Below are 27,465 nucleotides of genomic sequence, written 5' to 3'. Positions count from 1 at the left end.
TTTTTAATTGGGCAGTGGGAATCATTTTTGTTGCCTATTAAGGTAGGATGCAAATTACTGTTAAGTAAACATAGAATAAAAGCAGTTTATTTTATGTATGCAGTCATAAGCAGACCACTTGTCAGTTTTGGTATCTTTTTGATTAAACATATGCAGGTGTTTTTTTTTTTTTTTTGAAAGCTTTAAAGTGTTTCTTTTGACCTCTTTTGCTGCTTTTTCCTGAAAACTAACTTTGTATGTTAAAATGAAACATGGAAAAGACGTCTGCAGGGAGATAGGTAGTTCTATTAGACTATCTCTATGGTCATCTGGTATGTTTACCGTGAATGCCAGTTTGTTCTTGTGGCTTATGGTAGTAAAGAACACTCAAGAATTCAGTTTATTACTACATGTCCCATGGCTATTTTAAGAATCTTAAGAATTCTGTGGACACTGTGCTCCTTAAAATGCTGTAAGATCTTTCAATACTGACCCACCAGATACCTACTCTATATTAAAAATAAATAAGACACTTAAAATTTGGACCTTGAAATAATGCCTCTTGTCTAGTTGAAACTGATGCTCACGAAAGCTTATGCTCAAATAAATTTGTTCGTCTCTAAGGTGCCACAAGTACTCCTTTTCTTTTTGCGGATACAGACTAACACGGCTGCTACTCTGAAACCTGATGTAGATTGAGTTGCTTGTAGAGTGCCCTGTGCCTTCCTTTCCACAGGGCTAGTACATTAGTATGCAAATTATAAATATATCTATAAAACATTGTCTGAATGTTCCATATGATGTCAAGAAGTATAACATTTTGTATAAATTGTAATAGTTCCAGTCTGAAGGGAGCTAGCGCTCTTGTAAAATGTGGTTGAAACTTTGCAAACTAGACATTTCTCAAATGGTTTCACTGACACTGAAGAAGCTTTAAAACTTGAGGAACTAATGTCTTAATGGTATTTAAATGTTTTTCTCAGTCTAGTCTTTTTAGGATTTTACTGTTTTAAAAATAATAAAAATCCTATTTTAAGATATGGTGATAGTTTAGTTTTAATTAAAAAAAGGATATTCAGCTTTAGTGCTCCAGTGTAGGCTCCTCGTGTTTTGTCTAGGTTTTAGAGTGCATTGAATATCTCTCTTCTCTGCACACAACCAGATAATTGATGACAGCACTGCCTTTACAGTGTCTGAAATGAGTGCAAATAACATTCATTGCATGGTGTGTACAAAAAGCCTCAACCAATACAACACATTTTTGGCTGAAAAAAGTAGCAGCTGCAACATCAACCTCAATCCCATGATTTGGCCCTGTAAAGTTTCACACTGCTTCATTAAATTGAATGGGGTTATATTAGTGGTGTAAGATCAATTATATTGAATTTTTATGTGTGCACTGAAAGATACTTCCTTAAAAGTTCTGAACTGTCTCTATTTTTGTTTTATAAGGATTAGTAATATTATACAGAAATATAAGGTTCTGTTTACAGCTGCAGATGTATGGCTAAGTTATTTGGAGTCTGTATGTAGCCTTCATCAACCATGTAGATGTAATTGCCTGAAGTTACTGAAGCTTTCTGTTCATTATATCTTACTGATAGAATCCTTTGTAGTTGTGTACACCATATCTTCCTTTTTATTGATTCTGCTGTGCCCATAGCACAGTAGAGCTTATGCTCTCTGCATCTTGGAGAGCTGTTTCTGCAACATTCAGAACCACATTTGGCTTTGTTTTCACCCTATTTGTTATCATGAAATGGTCATTTATATATAATATGACTTTTTTTCTTTTTACCAAGAGTTTCTTCATTAGGGGTATGGAAGTAAGATTGCTTGTTGCTTTGTGTCCTTGGTTGGAAAAGGGTTTATTTATGGGACAGAGACTTCCTTGCACTGTTGGTGTACAGTCAGTGATCCATGACTAACAGATTGTCTTCCATTTTTTGTTTTGGAGTGATGTGCATTGAATTTGCTCTGCCAGCCCTGCTATCCCCTGACTACAAATGGCATACTGTGATTCTGACCTGCTGAAGGAGGAGCAGAGGTTTTTAAATTATTAAAATTGACTGGGCTCTTTAGTACACTTCTGGCTTGTCCTTGGGCTTGGATGTACATGTAGAAAAAGTCCACTAAATAGTGAGAATGTAGCTAAACGGGGAATAGAGTGATCATTTAATATCTTTGTGAGTTTTTTTGTGGATTATTGTGAATATCTTTCTCCATAATGTTCCAATATAGTTATTAGTGCGATTTCCCCCCCCCCTCTTTCCTGCCCCTACCCCCACCCCCAATCTGAAATTCATGTACTGCTTCCCTGAAAACTTGAAGGGAAGTTGGAGATATTGATTAGGTACTAGGGGCAAGTTGAAAATATAACTCAAGCTTCCAAGTATAGGGATGCTGACATTTATAATCTTTGTCTGTCTTACTGGAAAAGGAGTGTCTTCAGAAGCAGAGGCGTCATTTGTGTGTTATTACTGGTGCTATATCTATTAGGTGGGTTGGTGGTGCTATTTATTCTCCAGAATATATGGCGTTTTTTTTTTAGTTTCATCAGTTTGTGTATTTTATTTTTTTATTTCAAAGTGGGTTTCCATTGTAACTTCATGATCTTATGAAATTTTATTATTCACTTCTAATGTAAGAAGTGTGTTTACCATTTTACAATATGTAGACAAAGTCCCTCCCTCAAGGAGTTTACCAAGTAAACTGAATGAATTAAAAGGGAGATTGTGAAAGGTCAGAGCAGGCAGTGAAGTTAGTGTTCTGAGTTTAGGTGAAGAGGTATGTTTTGAGGGGGTATGAGATCATGGGAAGAAGCTTTAAAAGATACTGAAATGTGCAAGTCTCAATTTTTTTATTTAAAGTTTGGGTGTTCTATTTTAGATGCCATTTTGTGTGATTGTGGGCCTAGCTTGATGTGAGTAATTGGACACAGGTGGGGCCTCATTTTTTGGGAGGCAGGATCAGGGCTAGAAACAGAATGTCTGTAGTAGCAACAGAGAAGGGGGAACATCCAGGGAATCATTTACAATGGACAAGATAACAATGGGATAAGATAAGCTTGGAAGGTAAGATGAGGTAAAGAATAAGTTGGGCAAGGACAAAGTGTGGGCTGTACAGGGATTGGTTCTTATACAGTGACCAAGCCAGTCCCAAAATGTGTTATAGTGTGCAGTAAATGCAATCTAATGTATAACTGTATATAAAGGAAGAGGTTTGCTGTGTAACTTTGGATGTGTGGTACACCCTATACCAGTGGTGGGCAACCTGCGGCCCACGGGCTGCATGCAGCCCATCAGGGTGATCTGACTGTGAGCCGCAAGACATTTTGCTGATGTTGACCATCCGCAGGCACAGCCCCCCGCAGCTCCCAGTGGCTACGGTTCGCTGTTCCCAGACAGTGGGAGCTGTGGGAAACATCAGGCTGCAGGGTCATGCTGACCACCACTTCCCGCAGCTCCCATTGGCCAGGAATGGCAAAACGTAGCCACTGGGAGCTATGGGGGGGGGGGCGTGCCTGCGGATGGTCAATGTCAGCAAAATGTCTCACTGTCTGCAATCACATTCCCCTGATGGGCTGCCTGCCGGCCGCAGGTTGCCCACCACTGCCCTATGCACACCCATTATTCTTAGAATCATAGAACATCAGGGTTGGAAGGGACCTCAGGATGTCATCTAGTCCAACCCCCTGCTCAAAGCAGGACCAATCCCCAATTAAATCATCCCAGCCAGGGCTTTGTCAAGCCTGACCTTAAAAACTTCTAAGGAAGGAGATTCTACCACCTCCCTAGGTAACGCATTCCGGTGTTTCACCACCCTCCTAGTGAAAAAGTTTTTCCTAATATCCAACCTAAACCTCCCCTACTGCAACTTGAGACCATTACTCCTTGTCCTGTCCTCTTCTACCACTGAGAATAGTCTAGAACCATCCTCTTTGGAACCCCCTTTCAGGTAGTTGAAAGCAGCTATCAAATCCCCCCTCATTCTTCTCTTCTGCAGACTAAACAATCCCAGTTCCCTCAGCCTCTCCTCATAACTCATGTGTTCCAGACCCCTCATCATTTTTGTTGCTCTTCGCTGGACTCTCTCTCCAATTTATCCACATCCTTCTTGTAGTGTGGGGCCCAAAACTGGACACAGTACTCCAGATGAGGCCTCACCAATGTCGAATAGAGGGGAACGATCACGTCCCTCGATCTGCTCGCTATGCCCCTACTTATACATCCCAAAATGCCATTGGCCTTCTTGGCAACAAGGGCACACTGCTGACTCATATCCAGCTTCTCGTCCACTGTCACCCCTAGGTCCTTTTCAGCAGAACTGCTGCCTAGCCATTCGGTCCCTAGTCTGTAGCGGTGCATTGGGTTCTTCCGTCCTAAGTGCAGGACCCTGCACTTATCCTTATTGAACCTCATCAGATTTCTTTTGGCCCAATCCTCCAATTTGTCTAGGTCCCTCTGTATCCTATCCCTCCCCTCCAGCGTATCTACCACTCCTCCTAGTTTAGTATCATCCGCAAATTTGCTGAGAGTGCAATCCACACCATCCTCCAGATCATTTGTGAAGATATTGAGTCTGATCAACTCAGTGTAGCTTTGCGGTATGCCAAATAGAGGAATCTCAGGAACTAGATTCGAGTTGAATTGAATTCTTGGGGAGCCAAGTGGAAGAGGTCTTCGGGGGAGCCTAAACAGTGATCTGTCAGTATAAAAACAGATGCATTGTGGCTGGAATACTAGTAATTAAGGGAAAGTCTTTAAAAAAATCTTAATTAGCTTATGCTGTGAGAAAGCAGGAAAAATCATGCAATATTAATCCCTTGGGGACACATTCTCCTCTGTATCTAATATAAATAATTTATTTGTAAGGAATTAATGCATTACATTAGAAATTCTGACAACCAGTGCATTGGTTGTGTTTTGTTTTTTTTTTTAAAAAAAGGTAAATTGAAATGTATAATATAAAATATACTGCTATACTTCTAGTCCTAGTATGGACCCTGACGGATCAACAAGGATTAATTTTTTAAAATGTGCAACAGCTAAGTATTGACATACTATAAATGCAAAGCAAAAGATCTTTAGCTTTAGGGAAAAATGCTTTAGTGGTCTTTGAATTAAAAAAATACTTAAAATATGTTTAGATGTCTTCTCTCTTGAATAAGTAGAATATCTGTGTAAAACCTAGTATTTATCGAATGGTTTGCATAGTCTAGATTATGCATGGTTTGTTAGGTCGAGAAAAATAAAAAAAATCTATAGAGTATCTGGTTCAGAGTGTTTTACAAGAAAATACACTTATTTTCTTAGCTGTGTCTTTTAACTTTAACAGTTCTACTAAATTTGGGAGGACATTTTGAGTTGACTAAAACTTTCTTAAACCATCTTTAATAGTTTGTTTTAACATAGTGACAGATATCTGATCAATATTAATTTTTCATCTGATTTTTATTTGATGGAATTGTTCAGGATTAAGATCTTGATCATTATGTATGTATGAAGCTAGATTTTTTTCACTGTTGCCTGTATCTTTTCCCTGAAAGAGCTAATATAAATTACACATTATATCATCAAACATACCGATTCCGTTTTTTATAGTTATGCATATGTGTGTTTAAATCAGATTTTTGTTATGGTCACTGGTGCAGTGCGAAAGCACCTTCCAGGAAGAGTGTTGGGTTCATCTCTATCGGGCCATGTAATGAGTCCCTTGCTGCAACATCTTGTGCCCCTCCCCCTAAGCAACCAGCATAGTGGCTTTGCTAGAGTTGCCTGTGTTCTTGTGGAGGAGATAGCAGACCTTGCACTGCAGCAGGTGGAGCTGCCCTGGTGATTTGAGTCTTGGTTCTGGCTGCGAGGATCCCAGTAAGACTTTGGGCCTTGGTACAGTTCTCCGTTCATGTTGATATTATCATTATAATTAAATAGAAAGCAGGGGTCTAATGTTTTGAAAATGGACACAAGGATTTTTCAATTGCAGTCCTAAAAGGCTGAACTGATTTCTAAGGGAGAAAAATTTCCTGAAGAATGCAATCTATTTTTATATAAAAGCTTATCTTTCAGCATTATGGACCTGGATTAAATGTCAAAAACAAGCAGCAAGCAACATTTACAGAGGCATTTTTCTGGAATCTCGATAACGGATCGATTGAAGTGCCCAAGGTCTGAAAAAATGTCTCCTAGCATCAAAAACTTGGATTGCTTTTCTCCGATGCTCTGCCACTGTAAAGTGGCATGCACCAACAACACCATATCCTTAATGTTTGGATGTAAGGTGGGTCTAAATAGGCTTTCCTGAAAATCTGAGTGTAATTTTTAATAGAATTTTAGTGATTAAGTCATTATGTTGTTAAAGTAATGTGATTATACATTAAGATTCAGATTAAATGGTGTGTATTTTATTCCATTTATTACAGTCAATTACCAGTGCTCTGTGAATCTGACGAAAGTAATGAATTATATACATTTGCTGTTAAGATGCTATGCAAAAGGATCTTTTGAATTTGCTGAATGCTACATGTAAAATGTCGTCATTCTCCATTAATCATCATGTAATCGTTTATTGCACTTGGCTTTCATTTTCTTCAGCTGTAAAGAATTAAATACACAGGAGACTTCCATTGATATGCAGGGCTGGAAATGCCTCCTGACATCATACTGATAGAAGCAAATGTTAGTGGCAGGTTTGGGTTTAACAGTGCCCTTAGGCTGTTAGTCATTTTAGGTTGAAATCAACTGTTTGGGTTATAGAGTAATAAAATATATACACTTTAATAATTTTCTTAATAATGAAATGAAATATCTTTAATTCAGTGTTTTCCAAAATATTTATTTTATTGTACTAAGTTTAGTGTATATATTACATTATATTAATAGAACTCAAGACATTGAAAGCCTTCTGTTGAAAAGATTGAATATGTGTGGGTAAAAGTTACTTTTGAAACCAAAGTTCATAATTTAACAGAACATGAAACAGGTAGTTTGAAAACACAGCAATTTGAGACTTCATGTATTTTAATTTTACATTTAACTTTATGTAATACAATCTTCAGGTAAATTCATTATGATTTAGAAATACTTGTTTTGTGCCTATATATAATCAGGTTGATGTAGTCTGTTAATGATTTGAGGGATATTTGAAAATGGAATGGGTTTGTTACTTATTAGAGAAAAAATACATACCTAGAATGGTGCACAAAGAATTTTCTCATAGTGTAAATCTAAATTTATATGAATGGGTTTAATTTGCTTATCTAAACATAATGTTTAAATCTGAATCCTTCATTTCCATTAGACAAGGATTTAGCTAGGTGTTTGGTTTTTTTTTGTTTTTGTTTTGCAAACAAATCCTCTGCAGCATGCTTTTAGAGAGTCTGAAAATTTAATTTTTTTATATAAATAAAAAAACTGGAATAGACATTACTTAATGAGATTCCCGTTGTCCCTTTAAATAAATGAAAAAACAAACAAAAAGCCCTTTCTGATTGTAGCAGGTTCTGTAATATGTAGTAACTCAAGAATGATGCTATCCAAGGAGAGAGTTAAAATGTTTTAAAATATGTAATGTTCTTAAAGTCTGCCATATAAAAATTGTGGAGACAAACCTTTTCCTTTTAAGTGCAAAATAAAACATCTAGAAGCTACCCTCTTTTTTTGAAAGTCATTATTTTCTGTCAGATATGAGTAGTGACGGTTTTCACTGTACATGCTCTCATTTGTGCATCTGTATTTTTATATCTGTCCAAATATATTATTATTAATGATCTCTGATAGTGGCACAAATTTATATAGCACTTTACAAACTTATAAAACTTGTCTCCGCTCTAAAGGGCTTGGTGGGAGTGACTCAATATATAGTAAAATTCCTTGCTTTTTTTTTTAACGGGTGCCCTAACACAAGTGAAAACGAAGCCGCCTGAAAACAACATGGCGAAGAGCTGTGGAAGCTGAGCTGAAAAACCTGGGACACAGCTGGGGAACCATTGAAAGACTTGCCAGAAACAGACAAGAGTGGAGGAGCTTCTTCGCTGCCCTAATCGCCAGAGACGTAATGGGAACATGATGACGATGATGAATAGACCAATTATATTAGCCTTAACTTTAATAAGTTATATCTGGTATGGTGTCTGTGTGTAGAAGAGGTATAATATGTGTATTATAGGCTCTGGATTGATTCTTGGCCTTGCTATATGTTGTGGAAACGGAAGCTATGACCATTTACAGTTTCAAGGTCTCTAAATACCAGTTGAGGGTCATGGTTGCCCCCTGGTGGAACAATAGGAAAAAGTATTTTTAAGCAATTTTATAGAGAACATTGTAGGGCCTTGCTGTGGGGAGCCTGTAGTGATGTTGCTGCCAGTACTAATCCTTTCAACCTATGCAGAAATAGGAACAACTAGGAGGCTTTTTTTAAAAGGTCTGATTTCGAATGTAATCATAGAACTTTAATGATTTTAGTGAAGCTATTTGGATATCTAATATTCATTTAAACTGAAATGCATCTGACAGAAAAATAAGAGAATATTTCCTTTCAGTGTAATAAAACTCCCAGCAGTTCCACATTTATTATAGTTCTCAAATTGTCTTAAACATCAGTCTTTTTATTCCTTTTTAAAGGCACAGATTATTACTACTGCTAATGCAGCACCTATGTCCTTTGTATTGCAGCCATGCAAATCCCAAATCTTAAATTCACTGACTGTTTATTGAAGTGACTGATGCACAGATAATGCAGAAGTAATGTAATTCGGAAATCCTAATTTGTGAATTTTGTGAAATGTTAAAAAGGGAAAAACATTAATAAATGATATTATTTCTTTTATAAGTGTAAAAATATTACCTTCAAACATGAACCACTTTGAATACTGTAGGTTATCAAAAAGCTGAAGAATTAATGTTTAAATGACAGTATATTGATCAGCTGCATCTATGGTGCAGTAAGGGAGAATAAGCTTTTCATTTCCACACACGTAGAGCAAACTGAGCTCATGTGGAGAGTTGTATTAAATGAAAAGTTTTCCGTTTTGCAGTATCTTTTCCCTACACACTCAAATGGATAAGAAAATTCATGATTCCTTGATTAGTCCATATAGAATTTGATAGTTATTTGCTCCTGATGAAATTTGAGAACAAATAGAAGTTGTCACATACAAGTTTTTGTTGATGCCTTTGCAATTGTTTGTATTTACATTTTTGTCTCTTTTGAAACTGACATAAAATCTCTGCATTTCAATGAAATTATGCATGCTTCTCATGCTTTCTTTGAAGTTTCACATAAGAAAAAACTATTCTGCAACTGCAAGAGGTTGTCTCCCTTATCTGAACTGGACAGATGCCTTATGCTACTGCCTTAGAGGCATCTCCCTTGTTGTCTTAGTTGTTAAAGGAAACACCAGCACCATTATTTGATGGCAAAAGCCTATTCACAAAATACAAAATTTTACCATGTTAGTGTTGTTGAGTATGAATTATAAACTTTTTGGATGAAATTGTTATGTATTGGGCATTAATTCCCATGTATATTTGAATTCCTTATACCCTGATCAGTCTAGAAATGTATGAAAACACACAAGCTACAGAAACACTTCCTTTTATTATTGTTTGTATTACAGAGGCACATTTGAACCTTAGCTAAGGTGAGTTGCAGATTCAAGTGTTAGTTCCATATTTTTATGGTTTTATAATTTGGCCACAGAAAAATCATCCCAGGCTAAAATTTTTCAACTTAAGGTATCATTCTAGAATATCTTAAAAACCCTTACCTTAAAGTGGATGGGCTGTTTTGAGTTCCAGAAAATTCTAGGTTCTGCTTTGAGTGCTGGCTCTTATGGGCATTCCACATGTGGGTACACATATGTGCCATGCACCTGAAGCTGGAGATTTCTAACAAGTGATGTTCATTGGTCTGCACCTGTGCAGTTGGAACTGAGGGTATAAGGAGTGTTGTGGACCACTGCCTCTCCAGTTCCTTCTTCCCGCCACATAGCCTGAGTTGTAATTCTGTGTCCACAGCTACCTCCATCTTTTTCATCTTGATCTGTAAATAAATATATGTATAGTAAATACTTCTTAGTATTTATTAGATTTAGTATACCTTAGACTTCCCACTTTGGGGGCTCTCTTTCTCCCACAGACAAGGACTGTGCCCAGAGTCCGGGGGTTTAAGAATTGTATCTCCTGTCCCCACTCCTTCTCCATGAGTGACAAACATGACAATAGTGACAATAGTGATCTATTACTCCTGCTGGTAATAGGTCACCTTACCTGATCACTCTCATTACAATGTGTATGGTAACACCCATTGTTTCATGTTCTCTGTGTATATAAATCTCCCCACTGCATTTTCCACTGAATGCATCTGATGAAGTGAGCTGTAGCTCACGAAAGCTTATGCTCAAATAAATTGGTTAGTCTCTAAGGTGCCACAAGTACTCCTTTTCTTTTTGCGAATACAGACTAACACGGCTGTTACTCTGAAACCTAACTATCAAAACATTTCCTAGTTGGATCAGGACCAGGGACATCCTATGTCTATGTTAATATGCTCCGCCAAGCACAAGCTCAGGAGCTGAGGTAACAACTTCTAAGCCCAAGGAATCCCTTCCCAAGGCTTCTCACAAGAGCAAGGGGCGCACTCACAAGCACAAAGACAGAACCTCTTCAAAATCTGCTCCTAGAAGAAGAGATCCATCCCTGACTCCATCTTAGTCAACACATGAGTATGGCATGAAATAATAAGGATGTGTAAGTACTGACTTCAGTTTTGACACACAAATGAAAGGATCGCACCTACCATCACAGGCTCCAGTGGATGCTGCTGATACTGTTTCTGGAGGGATAGCTTGGCCAGTCGTCATGAGGCATGAATCTTGGCTACATTCCTTGGGGTTCCTCAGTAATATCAAATATTACTGAAGAGCTGACATTTAATAAGGGTAATTGGTTCAGTGAGAAGATTGGTTCAGTGCCACTTTACAGCACTACCACTTCTTCACTTGGGTGTGAAACAACAACCTCCTGAGCGCTGCACGTTTCAGCGCTTTAACGTGGCAGTGTAGACAGTGCTACAGTGCTGGGAGCTACTCCCCTCGTGGAGGTGGTTTTTTTTTATAGCGCTGGGAGAGCTCTAGAGAGAGAGAAAAGGAGTACTTGTGGCACCTTAGAGACTAACCAGTTTATTTGAGCATAAGCTTTTGTGAGCTCCGAGCACTGGTGCTGCGACTACACAGCCATATTAAAGTTCTGCTGCGGCAGTGAAGTGAAGACGTGCCCTGAGTCTCTTCACTTGTTCAGACTCTAGAACAACCCTCTGCTTTCTGGGCATTTATATGCTGGCTCCAGAAAGGAGATGCCACAAACAAGCATACAGAGCAAGACACCCCACCCTCAGCCATTGTGTCATCAGCACTGTTATGAACCACAGCATAAATGCCAGAGGATACAAAGACCTAGGCACCTGGCTTTCTCCACATCTTCTGCCACAGCTCAGCCTTACCCTCTAGCTAAGTGTTTCTTTCTTACAAGATGTTTGAGAACTATGTTCCTGTGTTAATGCCATTTTACACTGCCCCCCAAATCTTTGGTGGCTGCCTCACCCACTTTGCTCACAATTGGAGGTCACTAATGACAGACACGTGGGTGTTAGAGATGATTGATTCTGCCTATGTAATTGAGTTTGTCACCTCCCAATCATACAAACCCCATTCCCAGCCCATTTTCAGGGAGCACTCTCAAAGAAGATCCTTTGTTAGGAGGTGGACTCTCTTCTTCAGTGAGAAGCTGTAAGGCGTGTGCCACCTCATCATCAAGGGAAAGAGGTCTACTCCCTACATTTTTAGTTCCCAAGAAAAAAAACATTGGATGGAAACCAGTTCTCGATCTACTCCAGCTGAATGTCTTTATTAGAAAATCAAAATTCTGCACGATCACTTTGGCATCAGTAATCCCCTCTGTGGAGAAGGGCACATGGTTTGCAGATTTCAACACGAAGGATTCTTGCTTTTATGTGGACACTCACCTATTCCACAAAAGGTTCCTCAGGTTCCTGGGTTTGAGTACACCAAACCATGAGACTCAATCTGGTAGGATAATTCTCTGCTCTTATACAATTTTGTAACTGTTAGTAAATTCAGTAAGATGTTAAACACTGATCTTTTATTCAGTAACAGGTTGTTTTTATTGCAGCTGTTACTATGATCAACCCTTTGGGCAAAATGAAAATCTACATGAACACTTTTGTAGGCATCTGAGGGGTCTATTTTCTTGATATACATGCTTCAAAGGAGGAGATACTCTGGATACCAGAAAACAAGATCTTGTGACTTATCTGAGACCCAGATGCTCTAATATATTATTTCTTTTTTAGCCAAGTGGCAATTTATATATAGGATCCTGGAGTGCACCAACTATACCCCCTTGTCCTTGCTATATTGGCAGTGTTGAGACTTTTAATTGGACAGAGGCACTGTGTATTGCCCTGTATTTGCTGTTTGTTTTGTATTTGGAATAAGAATAGATTCAGTAATCTGTCATGCAGTAAGTTAATTATTTTGTTACTTAAAAATTTCAAGGAATATAAATGTATGGTAAAACCAAAGCATGTTAGGAGGATGCTCACATTCATAAATAAACTTAATATGTCAGTTATTTTTAAAGCCTTATTCATCAGAGAGTTGACAGGACCTCACTGTAGGCTATAAGGAGTACATTAGTATGCTGTTGGTGTATGCTTGTGTGTATTGTGAGGTGCACCAACAGCTCAGTCATGTACTTGCTGTTTTGTTGGTGTTGGTGAGGACCTACAATTTCAAATTGTTTTTAAACAAAAATGTTTTAACACCGCTTTTTCTTGGATGTATGTATCATATCCTTCCACTATGAAAACTATCTTGCAGTACAACAGTCGGAGGAAATACTGAGTAGTAGGTTATATAAAACACCTTGGGTGCAATTTTCAAAATATATTATATTCTCTCTTATTTCTCTTATGTTCCCAGGCCTCATTTGGCCATTGTTTTACTTGCTGTCTGTCTCCTGGGAGCCTTTTTGGCCTTTCATTAGCATTTCAAGTCCACTCTCAACTCAGTAGTTTTTGTAGAAACTGAAAAGCCCTGGTTTCCCTACATTAAAATGAACCCAAGAACTTGGAAACAGTACTGTTGAAAGGGCAACTAAAATAAGATGGGCAGGTAGTGGAGAGGTGGAAGTAGCTCTTCCTTATCTCCATTGTTCTTCTGTAAGCCCACTTGAAGCCCATAGCCTGTTTGTCTTTTGATTCTGTAAACTTCAAAAAGAATTAGGAGCGTGGATGGAATGGGGAAGATAAGAGGGTGAGTTGACTGACATAGGAGGGAGCACTACGGTCCTTGGCTGCCTTTTCAACTAAAGATTGTAAAAAGAAAATCTTCTAGGTCTATTGTGTTAAACTGGTTTCATTAAAAAGGGAAATTGGTGGTGAGGGTATGGTAACAATGTTCCCCTCAATTTCTTTTTTGTAAAAAGCAGTTTAACAGAGCTGTTGTAGGAATTACTCCTTCATGGTGAAGAAGTCCAAGCTGTGCAATTTTAAGAGTTGGTGCATGGCTTTGACGTGCTCAGAAAAACATAAATGGCTAATTAGTACATGGATAAAGCAATAGTTATAAGCCTAGTCATAAGCCTACAGTAGAACCTTCCTGACTGTTTTTATGATTCTCTAAAATCTTCCTCTGATTTTGTATTTAGTTCATTATAATTTGCTTTAAATGGTAAGATTGGTGAGTGCATGTTGAGTTAACTTTTATATTCAGATATTAGTCTCTGGTTTGGAATGCATTGTTAATGTGAAAACATATGCATAAAATCTTAACTATACTGTTAACCCACAGCTTAATTGAACAGAGATTTATAGAGTGAATCAAGCAAAAATAAGTGAGAGAGAAAAAAAAATGTGGAAAATGTTTAGTAACGAAGCTTGTCTACCTCTGTGCTAAAGACAGGATAATAAGTTACAGCAAGAAGTACAGGAAAGGAGAAAGTTCACTAGCTTGGTCAGTATTTGTCTGATAGCAAGTTGGCGGTGAAAGTTTTTTATTATTTTTTTTTTTAAATGGAAATTACTCTGTTTTTCCTCTAAAACTTTCAGAAGCGGATAACCTTTGATAGATGGATCCCTTGCATCAAATAGAATCTGATCGGATTTACAACATTTTAAAATAAGTGTTTATTTTAAGTTTGATTTGTCGAGGGAAATAATTATTTAATTGTTACTACTATATTGTCTTAATACTTTGTTATAAAATGAGCAAGTTGGTCACGTTTGCATGTAGAATATTTAAAAGGCAGGTATATAATACATAATATTTTGATTATGTCTGGTTATTTGAGTACTTACTTGCAGAGGATGTGAGAAACTGAAAATATAAGTGTCAGGTATAACTGTGAAGGAGAGTAGAGGAATGGGATCTTAATAGCTTGCCAGGAGGCTCTTGATTCATTAGTGACAGGAAAGGTATGTTTAGCTGAGGATCTTCATGTATAGTGTCCTGTGTTGGTTGAAATGGCGTTTGCTCCAAGCAGCGAAACTTTCCCTTCCTTAAGTGGCAAACACGAAAGAGAATATTTAAACAATTAATTTTACTCAGATTTTTGGGTTTTCCTCTTATAACCAACAAATTATTGTGAAAAGTAAATGGATGTTTATTTGGAGAAGGTATTCCATGACTGCTAACACAATAAAAAAAATGGAGATTAATCTGTTCTACAGCTGAGATTACCACCTGCTTTGCATATTGGGTGGGATTTCATGTCCTCCACTACTCCGTAGTTTCTCTGAGACATTTGTTCCAGTGTCCTATGTTATGATGAGATGTTGTCTCATGACAGCGTAGTTCTTTTTTGAATGTGCTTATCCCATGTCTTTCCATTTTTGCAGTTTTACTTTTTCCTTCTGGTACTTATCCATAGGATTTTAGGGAGTATATCAGAAACATCTTTAATATTGAGCTTTCTTTTAAATTGACCCTTTTTGTGGCAGAGATTACTTCCTGTTTAAAAAAAATAAAATCCCAGGATACTAGGTAGGTTCTCTTTCTTGTTCCTCCCCAAAACAAGATTTGTTGCTCCTGACAACAGAAAACATTGCCCTTCCTGCAGGGAGGTTGGCCTAAATTTCAAGCTCTGTCACAATCTGACCCATCAAATGCAATGACTAAATGTGAAATAAGTGATCTCATCTCATAAAGGCAACTTCCTGCATCCCTCTGCATCTAGGGCAGGGGCAGTCAATAGGTGGATCATGGGCCAAATCTGGACCGCCAGACACTTTTGAACAGACCGTGAAATCTTTCTATTTATTATCATCATTACTGTGGTATGAAAACATGTTCCTCCGGAGTCTGGACCTTAACTAAAAAGAAAAGGAGTACTTGTGGCACCTTAGAGACTAACCAATTTATTTGAGCATAAGCTTTCGTGAGCTACAGCTCACTTCATGGGATGCATACTGTGGAAAATACAGAAGATGTTTTTTATATACACACAAAGCATGAAAAAATACCTCCTCCCACCCCACTCTCCTGCTGGTAATAGCTTATCTAAAGTGATCGCTCTCTTTACAGTGTGTATGTTAATCAAGTTGGGCCATTTCCAGCACAAATCCAGGGCTTAACAAGAACGTCCGAGGAAGGGGGGAGGGTAGGAAAAAACAAGGGGAAATAGGTTACCTTGCATAATGACTATTAGCACTGTAGTGTCCAGGAAGCGGATCTCTTGTGTGGACTGGTCCTGGCTGAGGTTGATGGTGGGATGGAAATAGTTGAAATCATGGTGGAATTCCTCAAGGGCTTCTTATCCATGGGTCCAGATGATGAAGATGTCATCAATATAGCGCAAGTAGCTCTCGTCCCCCTCAGGTCTCGTCCCCTAACGCCCCTACTCTACTTGATTAACATGTGCATTGTAAGGAGAGTGATCACTTTAGATAAGCTATTACCAGCAGGAGAGTGGGGAGGTATTTTTTCATGCTTTGTGTGTATATAAAAAGATCTTCTACACTTTCCACAGTATGCATCCGATGAAGTGAGCTGTAGCTCACGAAAGCTTATGCTCAAATAAATTGGTTAGTCTCTAAGGTGCCACAAGTACTCCTTTTGTTTTTGCGAATACAGACTAACACGGCTGTTACTCTGAAACCTGGACCTTAACTGTACCTTGACCAAGACATTTGGATCTTGACAAAAAATAATTGACTACCTCTGGGGATATTGCGTTATTTCATAGTCATCTGAAAAGATTCAGAAAGGGAACATGGTGGAGGCATATATTAAAGTCTTCGTAGTGCAGTCGTTTTTCCTAATATCCAACCTAGATCTCTGCCACTGCAACTTGAGACCATTGCACCTTGTTCTGTCCTATGCCACCACTGAGAACAACCTAGGTGAGAGGATGGAGCTAGGCTGTTCTCAATGGTGGCAGATGACAGAACAAGAAGCAATGGTCTCAAGTTGCAGTGGGGGAGGTCTAGGTTGGATATTAGGAAACACTGTTTCACTAGGAGGGTGGTGAAGCACTGGAATGGGTTACCTAGGGAGGTGGTGGAATCTCCATCCTTAGAGGGTTTTAAGGCCTGGCTTGACAAAGCTCTGGCTGGGATGATTTAGTTGGGGATTGGTCCTGCTTTGAGCAGGGGATTGGACTAGATGACCTCCTGAGGTCTCTTCCAACCCTCATATTCTGTGATTCTTTGGAACCCCCCCCTTCCGGTAGTTGAAGGCTGCTATCAAATCCCACCTTACTTGTATCTTTTGCAGACAAAACAAGCCCAGTTCCCTCAGCCTCTCCTTTTAAGTCATGTGTCCCAACCCTCTGATCATTTTCGTTGCCCTCCACTGGACTCTTTCCAATTTGTCCACACCTCTTCTGTAGTGGGGGGTCCCAAAACTGGATGCAATACTCCAGATGTGGCCTCACTAGTGCTGAATAGAGGGGAATAATCACTTCCCTTGATCTGTTGGCAATGCTCCTACTAATGTAGCCCAATATGCCGTTAGCTTTCTTGGCAACAAGGGCACACTGCTGACTCATATCCAGCTTCTCGTCCATTGTAATCCCCAGGTCCTTTTCTGCAGAACTGCTGCTTAGCCAGTCTGTTCCCAGTCTGTAGCGGTGCATGGGATTCTTCCATCCTAAGTGCAGGACTCTGCACTTGTCTTTGTTGAACGTCGTCAGATTTCTTTTGGCCCAATCCTCCAATTTGTGTAGGTCACTCTGGACCCTCTCTCTACTCTCCAGCATATCTACCTCTCTGCCCCGCTGAGTGTCATCTGCGAACTTGCTGCGGGTGCAATCCATCCCATCATCCAGATCATTAATGAAGATGTTGAACAAAATCAGCCCCAGGACTGATCCCTGGGGCACTGCACCAGCTGCCAACTAGACATCGAGCTGTTGAGCTCGATGATCTAGCCAGCTTTCTATCCACCTTCTCATCCAGTCCATACTTGTTTAACTTGCTGGCAAGAATACTGTGGGAGACCGTATCAAAAGCTTTTCTAAAGTCAAGTTATATAATGTCCACCACTTTCCCTATATCCACAGGGCCAGTTATCTCACCATAGAAGGTAGTCAGGTTGGTCAGGCATGACTTGCCCTTGGTGAATCCATGTTGACTGTTCCTGGTCACCTTACTCTCCTCCAAGTGCTTCAAAATGGGTTTGCTTGAGGACCTGCTCCATGATTTTTCCAGGGACTGAGGTGAGGCTGACCGGTCAGTAGTTCCCCAGGTTCTCCTTCTTCCCTTTTTAAAAGATGGGCACTATATTTGCCTTTTTCCAATTGTCCGGGACCTCCCCTGATCGCCACGAGTTTTCAAAGATAATGGCCAATGGCTCTGCAATCACATCAGCCAATTCCCTCAGCACCCTCGCATGCATTAGATCTGGACCCATGGACTTGTGTATGCCCAGCTTTTCTAAATAGTCCTTAACAGTTCTTTCACCACTTAGGGCTGCTCACCTGCTCATCATCACCTGTCACTAGGTTGCCTCCCCCATTCAGTAAGGGTCCCACACTTTCCCTGACCACCTTGTTGTTGCTAACATACCTTTAGAAACCCTTCTTGTTACCTTTCACATCCCTTGCTAGCTGCAACTCCAATTGTGCTTTGGCCTTCCTGATTACACCTCTGCATGCTCGAGCAATATTTCTATACTCCTCCCTAGTCATCTGTCCAAGTTTCCACTTCTTGTAAGCTTCCTTCCTGGACCCCTTTGTGCTAGGTGCTGTACAAATATAGAACACAAGGCAGTCCCTGCCTCCTCCCAGATGCTTACAAACCAAGTGTAAGACACAAGACGATAGATGGCTACAGACAGAACAATGGTGGATTACAAAGAAACAGAGACAGTATTGGTTACCAAGTACATAAAAGGTTATTACAAGGAGGGAGAAAAATTGTTCTTCTTAACCTCTGAAGATAGGACAAGAATCAGCAGGCTTCAATTGTAGCAAGGGAGGTTTAGGTTGGACATAAGGAAAAATTTCCTAACTGTCGGAGTGGTTAAGCAAATTGCCTAGGGAGGTTGTGGAATCTCCATCATTGGGGATTTTTAAGAACAGGTTGGACGAGCACCTGTCAGGGATGGTCTAGATAATACTTAGTCCTGTTTTGAGTGCAGGGGACTGGACTAGATGACCTCTCGACTAGCAGTAGCCTAGTCATTCTCAGGTTTTTTTTGTTGGCATCAAGCTCTTTCCAGATGTAAGGGACATATGGGAAAAAGTACAAAGATGCTTGTTTGGAAATTTAACAATTGAGCAATGGAAGCTGACACCATGGGGTGATCGGAGTCAAGAGCTGATGTTTTGTTGCTGAATGAGAGAAGATAGGGAGAGTGTGGAGAGGTTGTGAACAGCCTTGAAACTGAAGAGAAGCAGCTTATGTTTTATATGAGAACGAAGAAGGAGCCAGTAGAGGGAAGCAAAGAGAGGGATGGCATGGTCAAAGTGACGAGCTAGCAAAAGGATTTTTGCAGCAGCATTTTGAAAGATATGAGTGGGGGTAGATTGAATTTGTTCAAGCCAGAGAAAAGGATATAACAGTAATTGAGACATGAGATTAGAGCCTGGAACAGAGTTTTAGCTATATGGATGGATAGGAAAGGCTATATTTTAGGAATGTTGTGGAGAAAGAATCTAAAAGACTTAGACATAGCCTGGATTTGATGAGCTAGGGACAGGTCTGAGTCGAAGATGACACCCAGGTTATGGGCCTCAGTGATAGCTAAAATGGTGGTGGTGTCCACAGGGATTGAGAAAGGAGGGAGTGGAGATGGCTTGAGCTGACAGCTAGACATCCATGAGATTTCAGGGAGATAGACTGATATTTTAGTTTGGACATCATGCATTTTCCCATTATGTGGAGTTAGTCCCTGAGGCCCAAAGCTTCCACTTTTCCAAATAGAGGTTTAGGGAAGTTTTGTTCTTCCACTGTTCTTCAGCCCCAGATGAACTCACAATTCCATAGACCAACTGCCTAGGCTTAAGAATGGTCATACTGGGTCAGACTAAATCTCCATCTAGCCTAGTATCCTGTTTTCCGACAATGGCCAGTGCCAGCTGTACCAGAGGAAATTAACAGAACAGGGAACCATCAAGTGATCCATTCCCTGTCACCCATTCCCAGCTTCTGGCAAGCAGAGGCTACTTACACCATTCTGTGACTACCCTGGGTAATAGCCATGGATGGACCTATCCTCCATGAATTGATCTACTTCTTTTTTGAACCCTGTTATAGTCCAGGCCTTCACAACATCCTCTGGCAAAGAGTTCCATGGGTTGACTGTGCGTTTTGTGAATAAATACTTCCTTTTGTTGGTTTTAAATCTGTTGCCTGTTAATTTCATTTGGTGACCCCTAGTTCTTGTGTTATGAGAAGGAGTAAATAACACTTCCTTATTTACTTTCTGTATACCACTCATGATTTTATAGAACTCTATCATATCCCCCTTTAGTCATCTCTTTTCCAAGATAAAAAGTCCCAATCTTATTAATCTCTCCTCATACGGATCTGTTCCAAACCCCTAATCATTTTTGTTGCCTTTATCTGAACCTTTTCCAATTCCAATGCATCTTTTTTGAGATTGGGCAACCACATCTTCATGCAGTATTCAAGATGTGAGTGTACCATGGGTTTATATAGAGGCAATAAGATATTTTCTGTCTTATTTTCTGTCCCTTTCTTAATGATTCCCAACATGCTGTTGTCTTTTTTTGACTCCCGCTGCACATTGAGTTGATGTTTTCAGAGAACTATCCACAGTGACGCCAAGATCTCTTTCTTGAGTGGTAACAACTAATTTAGACCCCATCATTTTATATGTACAGTTGGGTTTGTTTTCCAATGTGCATCACTTTGCATTTATCAACATTGAATTTAATCTGCCATTTTGTTGCCCAGTCTTTGTACTGAAAGACAGAGTTTAAGAATTAGTGTTGCTTTTGGGATGTTTTTGTCACCTTTTTGCTGCTTTTTAGGATCCGTACTAGGGAAAATATAAACAGGACATAACCAGTAAGGCACTAACTAATCTGAGATAAACCTCATGTTCAGTCACTTTGTGTCTGTTACTGTCAAACCCAAAACAAGTCATTTTTTGAAGTATAAAAGTAGAGTACGTAACCTTCACAACTTGCCAATTAATCTGATCTTTGCGAAAATAGTCTAGTAAAATCATGTCTTCGACCCCTTCTGAACTGTATTTTTTTTACACAATGTAAACTAAGGGTAGAGGTAGTTTTAGGAATTTTAGTTCAGCTCTTTGCCCCTCTACTCTTTTGGTTAGTGTGTCTCTGTGGTGCAAAGTAGTTGAAATGACAGTTAAACAGGCTATTTGGGGATTTTTCTGGTGTGAGTGAAATTCTCAGGTGTTGTAGAGCTGTCATATGTGGTTTTATGATGCATCCCCTCTCAGGTCCCTCTGTGGGGTGGGGTGTTGAAAGCATGGCAAAAGGGCTCATTGTGTTCTGGCAATCCTCAGTTGTGAGAATGGCAGATTGGACCAGCGGTGAACCAGCCCAAAGATTTGGGATTTTGGGGGCATGTACAAGTGGCATAAAGCCAGATTGTACCATTCCTTCCTTCCTTCCCTCCCCCACTGTACCACATGTTGCCAACGATCAGGACCTCTGAAAAAAATTGATTTTAATAGATGATCATATAGCTTGATTATTATCTTCATCTTACACTTCATAGAATCATAGAATATCAGGGTTGGAAGGGACCTCAGGAGGTCATCTAGTGCAACCCCCTGCTCAAAGCAGGACCAATCCCCCACTAAATCATCCCAGCTAGGGTTTTGTCAAGCCTGACCTTAAAAATATCTCAGGAAGGAGATTCCACCACCTCCCTAGGTAACGCATTCCAGTGTTTCACCACCCTCCTAGTGAAAAAGTTTTTCCTATTAGCCAACCTAAACCTCCCCCACTGCAACTTGAGACCATTACTCCTCGTTCTGTCATCTGCTATCACTGAGAACAGTCTAGATCCATCCTCTTTGGAACCCCCTTTCAGGTAGTTGAAAGCAGCTGTCAGATACCCCCTCATTCTTCTCTTCTGCAGACTAAATCATTCCAGTTCCTTCAGCCTTTCCTCATGAATCATGTGCTCCAGACTCCTAATCATTTTTGTTGCCCTCCGCTGGACTCTTTCCAATTTTTCCACATCCTTCTTGTAGTGTGGGGCCCAAAACTGGACACAGTACTCCAGATGAGGCCGAACAGAGGGGAATGATCACATCCCTTGATCTGCTGGCAATGTTCCTACTTATACAGCCCAAAATGCCATTAGCCTTCTTGGCAACAAGGACACACTGTTGGCTCATATCCAGCTTTTCGTCCACTGTAATCCCGAGGTCCTTTCCTGCAGAACTGCTGCCTAGCCACTCGGTCCCTCGTCTGTAGCGGTGCATGGGATTCTTCCGTCCTAAATGCAGGACTGTGCACTTGTCCTTTTTGAACCTCATCAGATTTCTTTTGGCCCAATCCTCTAATTTGTCTAGGTCCCTCTGTACCCTATCCCTACCTTCCAGCGTATCCACCACTCCTCCAAGTTTAGTGTCATCTGCAAACTTTCTGAGGGTGCAATCCACACCATCCTCCAGATCATTAATGAAGATATTGAACAAAACCGGACCCAGCACTGACCCTTGGAGCACTCTGCTTGATACCGGCTGCCAACTTGATATGGAACCTTTTATCACTATTCGTTGAGCATGACGATCTAGCCAGTTTTCTATCCACCTTATAGTCCATTCCTTCAGGCCATACTACTTTAACTTGCTGGCAAAAATACTGTAGGAGACTGTATCAAAAGCTTGTAAAGTCAAGGAATAACATATCCACTGCTTTCTCCTCATCCACAGAGCCAGTTATCTTGTCATAGAAGGCAATTAGATTAGTCAGGCATGACTTTCCCTTGGTGAATCCATGCTGACTGTTCCTGATCACTTTCCTCTCCTTTAGGTGCTTCAAAATTGATTCCTTAAGAATCTGCTCCATGATTTTTCCAGGGACTGAGGTGAGGCTGACTGGCCTGTAGTTCCCAGGATCCTCCTTCTTCCCTTTTTTAAAGATGGGCACTACATTAGGCTTTTTCCAGTCATCCGGGACCTCCTGGGATCGCCATGAGTCATCCCGGACCTCCCCAGATCACTTACTGACTTCCTTGCCAAAATGAGATTTTGATTTTATATACGGAAAAGGATACCCTCCTCTTCTTGCAGTGTGCATGTTCCTGTTTGCCTGATTTCTTTTTTGTTTATCATTTTTTCTTTTGAACTGTTTGATAACATGGAAATCATAATGTTGAGTGCAAGAGTGAAAACATTAGTTGCAAATGTGTTAAATGGAAAAAACCCAAGGCCATATTTTTAAAATTCTGGCCCTAATTTTTAGAGATTTTGTTGTTTTTATATTTATATTTGTGCAGAAGATGAGCTGCTATTCTTCAACTAATACTGAGATGCCACAACACTTAGTAAAGATTTATTACTGTGTGTGTATGTGGGGGGGGGGGGGTGCTGTGTACTTTTAAGATAGATTACATTGTATGTAACATTCTTTCCATTCTTGAGAGAATTTTAATTATCACAGTTCTTTTGTGTTGTCAAAGCAGGAAAGAGTCCTGTGGCACCTTATAGACTAACAGACGTATTGGAGCATAAGCTTTCGTGGGTGAATACCCACTTCATTGGATGCATGTCTTTTGTGTTGTCAGTGGACCAACTGGTAGCTGAGGACATGTGATTTTGATTAATTCACTTTCTGCTTGATGAACCATCTGGACTGCTGTCTCCGTAAGTCTATCAAGAAGCTGAATTCTTTGTTGATGTGGTTATGTTGAAGTTGCAATTTAAGGCTATTTGTTTTAACCACTTCAGTTGTTTTCGGCTGTCTGTGGAGATTGTTGCTGCCGTCTGTTTTAATGAGGTTTGCCATTAAAAGAACGGTTATTTAAAAAAAACAAAAACAAACTTCATCCCTGGAGGGGAGGGCTTAGTGATATATGTATCAGGTTTCAAATACTCTGTGGAAGGTGTGAATTCTGATGGGTTGAATGGATAAGTTGAATACCATTACATTTATTGTGCTCGTATCCTGTACAAGAACTTTAAAATATTAATTGTACTTTGAACAGGTATTGTAGAAAACCCATAATACCTTTTCGTGTTTGCCTTACTGATTTACTATCAAATGTATTCAGTTTATAAACTTAACAAAAATCTAACTGCCAGACCTGTGAACTCGATTTGGGAGTCAAGCTGAGTTCTTTTCTTCTCATACATCATCACTACCAACCATAAAGGTTCTGTGGGCCAAATGATGGCTTCAGTGACATCTGTGATGGAGTTTGAGCAAAATTCTTTGCTAGTTTAAATTGATACAGGTCCACTGAAGTCAAATGAGCTGCTCCAATTTACGCTAGCAAAGAATTTGGCCTTTAGTGTTCAGTAGATTTACACAGGTGTCATTGAAGGCCTAATCCAGTTTGCAGAACGTTTGATTATATGATGTATCAGAATGAAAGGAATTAACTTCATGATGAAATACCTGTCAACCTTCAAACCTGTAAGCATATGGACACAGACAAGCGCAAAGTGTATGGTAGATACCCAAAATATGGAACACCTGGGTCTCTTGCACACCATGGCATAATTGAGAATTATGATGGTTAACTATAAAACCTGAATGTTTTCTGAGGTTGTGTACCTCCCACTAGGTCATTGTCTCTTTTGGCTACCTGCCTTTTGTTCCCTTCCCACAATCACTGTTTCCATATTATTTGTTCTGTCTTGTCCTCTCCCTGGCTGAATCTTATAAACAGTCAGAGTTCAGAAGCATATACCTGGACAGCTGAGCTTTCAGACCAGGCTGGAGCAGCTAGGTTTGAATGGAGGAAGCAGTAGCTTCTTTGGGCTGCGGCTGAGCTCATCTTGTGACTGAGAGCTGTCTTCAGCCCAGGAGAGCTGTAAGAGGGTTGGATTGGGGCAGCAGCCTCACCCTTCTCCTTCTGCTCTAACATATGGGGTTTTTGCCTCCAACATGTTTTTTTGGGAGGGAAGGTGAATGGAGACAGATGGTGTTGGTTTTGTCTGCTGAGGTCTCCGTTCCAGCTGCAGAGGGTCTCAACTGCCTGCATACCTGCTGTGCCAGTATCTATGGGTATGGCCTGTGTATGATTAATTCAACTTATATACATGGTGTGTGCCACTCCTCATAGATTCCAAGACCTTTTATAACCATTGCGATAATCTGGTCTAACCTCCTGTATAACACAGGTCATAGAACTTCCCCAAAATAACTTCTGCCTCTCTCTCTCTGTCACTTTGCTCCCTAAACTTGACAAGAATGATTCCTTTAGAATTGCTTTTCAGAGTAAAACCACACTTGACCCATCTGCTGTGGGTCGATATTAACCATCTCGTAGCTGTGTTTGTGAGAATAAAGTGAGCTGGGCATCATTAGCCAAAATTCCCTCTTTATTGTTGGGCGGCGGTGTGTACTAAGTACATAAGAACAGCCATAGTGGGTCAGACCCAAGGTCCATCGTGCCCAGTATCCTGTCCTCTGACAGTGGCCAATGGCAGGTGCCACAAAGGGAATGAACAGACAGGTTATCATCAAGTGAGCCATGCCCTGTCACCCAATCCCAGCTTCTGGCAAACAGAGGCTAGGGACACCATTCCTGCCCATCCTGGCTAATAGCCATTGGTGGACCTATCTTCCATGAATCTATCTAGCTCCCTTTTGAACCCCGTTATATATTGGGCTTCACAACACTCTCTGGCAAGGAGTTCCAGAGGTTGACAGTGCATTGCGTGAAAAAATACTTTCTTGTGTTTGTTTTAAACCTGCTACCTATTAATTTCATTTGGTGGCCCCATGTTCTTGTATTATGAGAAGGAGTAAATAACACTTTCTTATTTACTTTCTCTATACCACTCATGACTTTATAGACCTCTATCATATCCCCTCTTAGTCACCTCTTTTCCAAGCTGAAAAGTCCCAGTCTTATTAATCTCTCCTCATATGGAAGCCGTTCTATACCCCTAATCATTTTTTGTTGTCCTTTTCTGAACCTTTTCCAATTCCAATATATCTTTTTTGAGATGGGGCGACCACATCTGCATGCAGTATTCAAGGTGTGGGCATACCGTGGGTTTATATAGAGGCGATATGATATTTTCTGTCTTCTTATTTATCCCTTTCTTGATGATTCCCAACATTCTGTTCGCTTTTTTGATGCCGCTGCACATTGAGTGGATGATTTCAGAGAACTATCCACAATGACACCACTCAAGGAAGAGATCTTGGAAACAGCTAATTTAAACCCATCATTGTATATATATAGTTAGGATTATGTTTTTCAATGTGCATTACTTTGCATTTCTCAACATTATATTTTTTCTGCCATTTTGTTGCCCAGTCACCCAGTTTTGTGAGATCCCTTTGTAGCTCTTCGCAGTCTGCCTGGGACTTAACTATCTTGAGTAGTTTTGTATCATTTGCAAATTTTGCCACCTCACTGTTTACTGTTTACCCCTTTTTCCAGATTGTTTATGAATATGTTAAATAGGACTGGCCGCAGTACAGATCCCTGGGGGACACCACTATTTACCTCTCTCCATTCTGAAAACTGACCATTTATTCCTACCCTTTGTTTCCTATCTTATAACCAGTTACCAATCCATGAGAGGACCTTCCCTCTTAACCCATTACTGCTTTTATTTTACATTATTTTGTTTGAGAGCCTTTGGTGAGGGACCTTGTCAAAGGCTTTCTGAAAATCTAAATACACTATATCCACTGGATCTCCTTTGTCCGCATGCTTTTTGACTCCCTCAAAGAATTCTAGTAGATTGGTGAGGCATGATTTCCCTTTACAAAAACCATGTTGACTATTTCCCAACAACTGATGTTCATCTATGTGTCTGAGAATTTTGTTCTTTACTATAGTTTCAACCAATTTGCCTGTTACTAAAATGAGGCTTACTGGCCTGTAGTTGCCACATCTGTGTATTCATGTCTGAATATCATTGTTGTCATAGTAGAATTTTCAGAAGCCTTCACAATCCTTCGCTAACTTCAAGCCCTCAGCTGGTGACCTTCCAGTGGTCTTCTACAAGGCATACAACTGTCTCCTCGCTGGTCATCCCTTACTATGATGATCCTCCACCATTCCTTCCATAACTTTCTCATCTTTACACCTAATGTGCTCAAAGTACATCAGTTTGCATCTGTTGATCTCGACTTCAGGGTCTGCTTCTTTCCAGTATTATTTTCCAGGGTGGATAAAAAACAATGATTTAAAAAAATAAAATAAAAAATCAGATTTGTTTGATTTAAATTGGATTTGTTTGAGAAAATGCTTTTTGAGGAAAAAAAGTATCTAAAGATAGTTTTAATTAAGATACACTATAGCTCAAAGATATCTCATCATGGAATAGGGATTATAAATTCTAATTCAGTAGTATGAGACAATATATTCATGTAACGTTTAAGAAAAATTTTGTAAATGAGTTCCAATAGTTCATGGATTAGGGACTCAATTTTATGAGGTTCCAGGAGCTTCTTTATAGATTATTTAGGTTAATCTTTCTATCTACCCAATGGGACTCAGTGCTCAGACTAGAAGATACCATCAGAGATGCTTAATTTTGCAGTTCTCAAACTGTGGATTTGTGTCTCCAGAGATATCAGGCTTGTTAACAGCAAAAACGTTTTAAAATAAACGAATATATAGAGGTGAGAAATAACAGACCTCAACCCTATTGTCCCTCTGCAAATATGTGTACATAGAGTCAATCCCTTACCTCTCTCTAAAAGTGAAAAGTTTCAGAAAGTTCAGTGAAGATTGTTGGGGGTGGAATAGATCTGGACAAGGAGAAGAAGTCTGGAGATAAATGTGAGAAGGGAGGGACAGGCAGTAGAAACAAAAATGAAAGTG

General features: G+C 39.8%; 1 protein-coding gene across 34 annotated transcripts in view; it reads left to right on the top strand.

Moving 5' to 3' along the window:
• Positions 1 to 27,465, top strand: part of DLG1 (discs large MAGUK scaffold protein 1) — a 441,602-nt gene that overhangs the window by 62,625 nt on the left and 351,512 nt on the right. The window contains exon 1 of one of the 34 annotated variants that reach the window (XM_073358935.1): positions 5,792 to 6,258. The exons of 32 other annotated variants lie outside the window; for them this stretch is intronic. In XM_073358935.1, the coding sequence (XP_073215036.1) occupies positions 6,067 to 6,258 (192 nt within the window). In that variant the 5' untranslated portion in view covers positions 5,792 to 6,066. Of the gene's footprint in view, positions 1 to 5,791; positions 6,259 to 27,465 lie in introns of those variants that run through there. One more of the 34 variants, XM_073358947.1, reaches the window with a different exon arrangement.

Source organism: Lepidochelys kempii, chromosome 9 (genome assembly GCF_965140265.1).
Source record: "Lepidochelys kempii isolate rLepKem1 chromosome 9, rLepKem1.hap2, whole genome shotgun sequence".
Classification (NCBI taxonomy): Eukaryota; Metazoa; Chordata; order Testudines; family Cheloniidae; genus Lepidochelys; species Lepidochelys kempii.
The sequence above is the reverse complement of the archived record's forward strand: the minus strand, read 5'-3'. Positions and strand labels throughout refer to the sequence as shown.